The 7213-nt window shown below is 42.7% G+C and overlaps 1 protein-coding gene across 1 annotated transcript; it reads left to right on the top strand.

Moving 5' to 3' along the window:
* The first annotated feature begins 2835 nt into the window (after nucleotides 1–2835).
* LOC124651701 lies at nucleotides 2836–3572 on the top strand. The gene is made up of 3 exons (XM_047190744.1): nucleotides 2836–3025; nucleotides 3098–3302; nucleotides 3398–3572. The coding sequence occupies exons 1-3, from the start codon at nucleotides 3004–3006 to the stop codon at nucleotides 3570–3572; spliced, it is 402 nt and encodes a 133-aa protein (XP_047046700.1). The 5' UTR covers nucleotides 2836–3003.
* Nucleotides 3573–7213: the final 3641 nt, after the last annotated feature.

Raw genomic sequence — 7213 nt, 5'->3', positions numbered from 1 at the left:
CCCTGTTCTGGGTTATTTGGTCGCGTGGGCGATCACTGGTCTGCACTTTGTTTTAATACTTCAGAGTCTTGGATATTACTTGCCACATTACTAATTAATGTATCTGGTCTTTTTTTTTTTGGTACTACTGAACTGTCTAGAGAGCATATAGCAATGCACCTATTTTGTATCATGTGCTCATGTCTGCAGTATTAATAACTGGTTTTCTGTTTTAAGGTATAGGATCTGATGATGAGGTCCTGGAGAGTAACAATTGGCACATGCATCCGCTTGACGATGGACTAAGGAGCATCGACTTGTTCGCTAAGGGAAAGACTTGCTATGAAAAGTACCAGAAGCTACTGTAAGTTTCTTTACAGGTGCATCACATCTTTTTTTTTTCTTTAATTTTATATATTCTGATGTGTGATGGTTAATTTGTGACAGGCCCAGAGAGAAATTGATGTTCATGGCTCTGTTTCGACGGGCTCTTAGAAACAGGTATACATCTTTTTTTGTCCATCTTCCCAAATTTTCAGTGCTATCCATTTAGTCTGGATAGCTTAATGCTTGATACTGCTCACAGATTGTGTGAGGTTGCACATCACAGCAGTTAATGTGTTTGACAGTCTATTGATGTACTTAGCCTGCAGACATAAACAAAGAGTTTAATCAACATAGTGTAAGAAATACCAACCAACTGCATACCCAAACTTTCCTTACATTACGTGTTGTGGAGTTATTAGATCCATAACGGGAGGCAACGTGCTAATGTCCACAGCACCAAGTGTCCGGTGTTTTTACAAGATAAAATTTGTAAAATCGGATATTCTGCAATGCCTCTGTCAATTTAGAATCCATATCATCAATTGCTGCGAAACTCACGTGTTGTCAATGATTTGCATATTTAGCGGATACTTACCACATGTTGTCAATGATGTACATATTCTGCAATGAGTTGTTGTTGTCCATAATTGGAGATTTAGTTCTTTTATTCACTTTCAGTAACTTTTGAGTTAATTCTTTTTTTTCCATTGCTTTCAATCACACTGAGATTTTTACTGATGCACTGTTCATCTATGGTCAGCCAAATTGATCCTGGTGCAGCTGACCATCTACCTGAGCAAGAATTTGTTAAGCCCCAACTAAAAGATTACAGTACACTCCCTGAAATTAGTGAACAAACAGGTGATTGTTTACTAGTTTTTGTCCTAGTTAGCCAATCTGGCTACATCTAACAACTTTTGGTTGGGCACATATTTGCATTGGTAGGCAGAGAATTGTACAGAAGCCGGTTATCAAAATTGGTAGTCGTGAAGTTTGTTAATTTCAGCAAACCAAGGCAAGCTTTACAATTTGTTAAATTAAACGATAAAATTCTGTTACCTTGTGATAATTTTTTCAATTGTATTTATCTGTTGCAGTTTTAAAAATGAATTTCTAGGAGTTATTCATCAACTGAAGGTAAATCTCAGAAATTGTATTTCTCTGTTGTAGTGTTAATTTTTCAATTTTATTTCTCTGTTACTAATTTAACAATTTGTGTCTTCCCATTCTAAAATCTTTTGTTTTTTCTAGTTTTTGAATGATAGATACTCTACAGAGATTCCGCTGCTGTTAGTTTCTAATTATTATAATGACGACTTCATTCAAATGGTGGCAAAAGATTATGATGATAAGAAATTGAGGATTCATATCATTAAACAGGTTGCATTTCAGTCTATTTTGCTTGGTAGGTACTTTGCTGTGATGAAATAGCTAATAGCTAACATGTTAAAGTTATATGCAGCCACTGTTTCCATTGGTTGATAAGCTAACCCTTGACCCCACTGAACCGAAGCACTATTGTTTTTATGTTGCTCGAAGGGAGATCAACCAAGAGCACATGCACATGCCTCCCCACCTGGTGCCTCATCCAGACTGGTAAGACAGTGTCAAACTTGGACCTCAAGTCTTATGCAAAAATACAGTTTTTGTTCTACAATTACTTGTGTCATGATAGGTCGATAGTTTTAGGAGCCATACATGTAAGTTATTTTCAAATTTTTGCAAGCCATGCCACCTATCCTGGCAAGTTGACTGTTTGCTAAGTTGATTTCGTGCTTGTTAGTTGTCGTACGCATAATTTCATGGTAGATAATGTGTAGGTACATAATATGTGCCGTTTATTTTGTAAAACTTCGTACGCATGATATTTTGATCAAATTCATGCATGATTTTTTTGGAATGTTTTATACCAGCTAAACAAACTCTATTTTCAGTGCCTAGGATAAATCATACCAGAAACAACATTGATTTATATCAGAATAGGCTGCCAAATAGAGAATAGAGTTTTTTTTTTGCATTTACAGCTGTACACATGTTTGGGATTCTGATATGAGAAATGCTAATGCTGCAAGTTCACTATTTCCTAAATGATTTAGTGCTTAGTTGTGATTCGAAGAGTTACATTGTAGATAATGTGTAGATGATAGCTTTTATACAACAGAGACTTTATCTAACAGTAGATGCTATACATATTGCCAGAATGTTATTTTGTGAACTTCGTAATATGTAGATACATGATTTTTGGAATGTTTTATACAAGGTGATTCTAACGTAGAAGAAAAAGAGTTGCTTCCAGTGCCTAGGATAAATCGTGAGCACATAGAGTTTTTTGTTTTTTGCTTTTACAGCTGTACCCATGTTTGGGATATACCCCTACAGTGTTTGGCTGTTATCCGTATCATCAATATCCTTTTTTGCAAAAAAAATCAAGCCAACAAATAAATTTCTAATATTATTGAATTTTATTGATTGGACAAAATTTTGGTTATTGTTAAGAAGCTAATCTCTTTTTTCATATTGTAGGTACAACCCAGGAGAAGTTTTCACTCTGTTTGAACAAGTGAAGCGGCACTTCAGTGTCAATGTATTTTTTTTTTGTTGGATTCAAATTTAATTTGCAATTACTTCTTCCTATAATTTTTTCTGCTCTGAAAATTCTCACAGGAGAAAGAGTACATTCTTCTACTGAACTCTGGTATGGAGAATGCCGTGGACCTCGGTATCCTTTAATTTATGTGATTGCTTTAACTATTTATTTAATGTGCACGGTTTGTCCTTAATTTGGTATTAGAAATCTTCAATTATCTTTGTGAACCACGTGATGGCCCGAAAATTGATATCTGCTTCGAGGTAATAAATCCTAGGGTGTCTGATTTAAGCAATGACCATGAGTTCCTGGTTAAGTCTGGGGAGAGGTTAAGGTTGGTTTCTCAAAATTCTTTGGATCAAGCTGGCTACAATATCGATACTGACGGATTGATCCTCACAAAGAACCTGTAAGTTATCTTTATTCAACATGTTTGAGAAGGGTTTAAGATGGTCTGTAGGTGTATAAAAAGAATGTCTAATTGTTTCCATATGGTTTTCTTAGATGGATTAGCATACCCTTCCTAAGAAATGAGGAGAGCGGCACCACCCTATTGGAGATAGCAATTGCTAAGGAGTTGTCTGTTCGTGATGGGGAAAAATCTGAAATAAGATTGGAGATGACCTTGGAGAATCTTATTGAGGTAATGTTTTTAATCATGAACTCTGCACTGCTGTGAATAAACACCTTGTAAGAGTCGGCTAGATCTATTGCAATTCAAATCGCAGGAGAGAATATTTTGGTGGCTCGATCCACCCAACCACCCCCGAGCCAGTCACACACGGCAGCGCCGTTCATAATCCAATTACAAGCCTAAACGAAAAGAAAGACCCGACCCTTCCTAAATACTGTCTTTGTCCTCACGTAATCCAGCTGCCGGTGGTGAGCCAGGCTGGCGCCTTCTTCTCCCTCCTGGGCCTGCTTCTCCTTGGGCCTGGTTCCTCTCTTGGGCCTGCTTCTGGGTCCAGGTCGTTGACAATCCCCTCCTCTTGAAATCCTGCTTGCCCCCAAGCAGGAGCATAAGGAAATGCTTGCTTCAGCCGCTCCAGATCCTCCCAGGTGGCTTGTGCTTCATCAGTTCCACTCCATTGGACCAACACTTGAGTCACGGTGCGATGACCACGCTGGCGCACCCGTTGATGCAGAACTTGAATTGGAACCTGGAACAAAGCGTCAGCTGCAGGTAAAGTCTGTGTTACTTGTGTACACAGGCCAACACACGGTTTGAGCTGAGACACATGGAATACAGGGTGTACACGGCTGGACTCTGGTAGCTGTAACTTGTAAGCCACCTGCCCAATACGCTCCAACACTTCATAGGGACCGAAGAACTTGAAGGACAACTTGTGATTTGCCCGTCGAACTACCGATGACTGAATGTACGGCTGGAGTCGAAGGAAAACCTGGTCACCCACTGAGAAACTGCGCTCCCGTCGATTCTTGTCAGCCTGATGTTTCATGCGCTGCTGCATTCGCAAGAGATGTTGGCGGACAGATGCAAGGATCAGGGATCGCTCCTTGAGCCACTCTTGGACGTCAGGAGGAGCAATGTGATCTGTAGCTGTAATGCCAAAGTACCTTGGCTGCCTGCCATAGAGAACCTCGAAGGGAGACTTACCAAGTGAAGAATGCCAGTTGGTGTTATACCAGAATTCACACAGGCCGATCCACTTGGCCCATTGGTAAGGATGAGCGCTAATGAAGCATCGCAAATAGCACTCAATGGACTGATTTACCCGTTCTGTCCGACCGTCCGTCTCTGGATGGTTCGCCGTACTCATCTTCAGGCTGTGTTCCAGTTGCACGGAAAACTGCCTGCCAGAAGTGGCTGGTGAATACAGGATCTCTGTCAGACACGAGAGACAATGGCATGCTGTGGAGTCGGTATATGTTGTCGACAAACAAATCCGCAACCTTGCTGGCACTGTAAGGATGTTTAAGAGGAATAAAATGGGCATATTTGGAGAATTTGTCAACGACAACCAGCAAACAGTTGTAAGTGCGTGAAGGAGGCAGCCCGTCGATGAAATCCATGGTGGCAACTTCCCATGGCTCCGAGGGGACTGGCAAGGGTTGTAGCAACCCAGCCGGCGGTAGACGCTCCGGTTTAGCTTGTTGGCAGATATGACAGGCCCTCACATACTCACGAATCTTCGTCTTCATGCCGAAGCCAAGCGAACGGCGAAGATATCCGGCGGTAAGTCACGGGAAATCCTGAATGGCCTCCTTGTGGACTGTCATGGAAGGCGAGAGATGAGTCGCTGTTGTAGAGCGAGCATCAGCCCCCACATAAATTCGACCCTTGTGGCGCAAGATGCCCCGATCCATCGTGTAGGTGTCAGCGGACTTGGGATCTAATGCCAATTTCGGAGTAAGTGTTGCGCTTGGTCGTCGGTAACATAGGCTGTCTCGCAACGAAGAGAGCCAAGGCGGCTTCGAGTAGAAATCACGAAGAGTTGTGAGCTTTCACGGTGGTTTCCTTGATAGAGCATCGACGGCGCCATTGTGTATGCCTTTTTTATACTCGCATCGTGTACCGTAAACCCATTAGTTTGGTGAGCGCCTTTTTACGCGGTCTGTGTGCAACCTCGATGCGTGAGATGGGTGAGACTCTTGTGGTCGAGTGCGAATCACGAACTCCCCCATTTGTAAATATGGACGCCACTTCGCTGAACGGCCAATAAAATGGCCAAGTATTCCTTCTCATAAACAGAGAGACTCCTGTTACACGGTCCCAAAGCTCTGCTTACATAAGCCAGTGGATGCCCCTTTTGCGAAAGTACTGCTCCAATACCCACGTCACACGCATCAGTGTCGATGACGAATTGCTGAGTAAAATCTGGTAAGGCTAGAACTGGTGCTGACACTAGTGCATCCTTCAAAACTTGGAAGGCAGTGTCTGTGACTTCTGTCCAAACGAAAACAACCCCTTTTTTGAGCAAGGCTGTAAGCGGTTGACTGATGATAGCATAGTTCTTGATGAACTTCCTGTAGTAACCGGTCAAGCCTAGGAAACCCCGCAGCTCCTTCGATTCGCTGGCTGAGTCCAATTCCTTATCGACTCAATTTTGGAGTTGTCGGTTGATACACCCAGTCTGCGAGATAACATGCCCCAAGTAGGCCACCTTTTCTTGAGCAAACACGCATTTGCTGGGCTTCACCTTCCACTGATCCTTCTGGAGGATAGACAACACAGTCGAAAGATGTTGCAGATGCTCAGAGTAGGTAGCACTGTAGATCAGTATATCATCGAAGAAAACGACAGCAAATTTCCTCAGTACTGGTGCCAGGGTGGCATTCATTGCATGCTGGAATGTCGCGGGAGCTCCTGTTAGCCCAAAGGCCATAACCTTGAATTCATACTGCCCGTTGTGTGTTTGGAATGCTTGTCTTGTGTTCCTCTCCCGGAGCTAGGCGAATTTGATGATAGCCGGCCTTCAAATCTAGCTTAGAGAACCACCTTGATCCTGCAAGTTCATCCGAAGTTCGTCGATGACGAGCAATGGATATTTGCCCTTGATGGTTAGGGCATTCAGTTGCCTGTAATCGACCACGAGCCTCCAGGTATTATCTTCCTTCTTTACCAGCAGTACAGGAGAGCCAAAAGCACTATTGCTATGAGTAATGACGCCTTGAGACAAGAGTTCTCTGATTTGTTTTTCAATTTCATCCTTCAGTTCAGGAGCTACCCGGTAGGGTCGAACTGACACTGGCCTTGCACCTGGAACCAATGGTATATGGTGGTCATATCTCCTCCGAGGTGGCAATCCTGTTGGAGTTTCAAAGACTGCAGGAAATTTGTCCAGTACCTCCTGTACATCAGCAGGAATGCCTTGGTTGTTCTTCACAGCTTCTTGTAACAAGTGAATCTCTACTAGAGCATGTGTGCAATGATCTGGTCCATCACCATAGAGCACTACCTGTCTCCCCTCATGTTGAATAGCAATCCAACCTTGTTCCCAGTGGGTTAGCATGGGGCTGTACTTTCCCAACCAATCAAGACCAATAATACCATCATAGCTGGCAAGATCAAGGACCTTGAATGTATCAGTGAATGTTGCCCCCTCAGCTGTCCAATTCAAAGACTCGAAACAAGTTGTACTGTGCAGAATAGCCCCTCCTGCAACCTTGACTGGAATTGGTACGAGTAGCAGCGACTTCCCTTGCAATAACTCTGCCTTTTCGCATCAATGAAGCATGACGAACTGCTTTGAATCAACAAGGAACAAAAATTTATGTCCCTGTATCTCTACTTGTAACTGCATAGTCTTCGGAGAGGCAAGCTTGGTATCCAGAGCAGCTGTGGAGAGTAGCAGCAAA

This window comes from Lolium rigidum, chromosome 5 (genome assembly GCF_022539505.1).
Source record: "Lolium rigidum isolate FL_2022 chromosome 5, APGP_CSIRO_Lrig_0.1, whole genome shotgun sequence".
NCBI classification, from domain to species: Eukaryota; Viridiplantae; Streptophyta; class Magnoliopsida; order Poales; family Poaceae; genus Lolium; species Lolium rigidum.
This window is presented reverse-complemented; position numbering and strand designations above follow the sequence as displayed.

Coding starts and splice junctions, on each gene's coding strand:
- LOC124651701 (XM_047190744.1), top strand. CDS start 3,004: ATGGAGAATGCCGTGGACCTCG. Junction 3,026..3,097: donor GGAGAATGCCGTGGACCTCG/GTATCCTTTAAT, acceptor ATTTGGTATTAG/AAATCTTCAATTATCTTTGT. Junction 3,303..3,397: donor TTGATCCTCACAAAGAACCT/GTAAGTTATCTT, acceptor TGGTTTTCTTAG/ATGGATTAGCATACCCTTCC.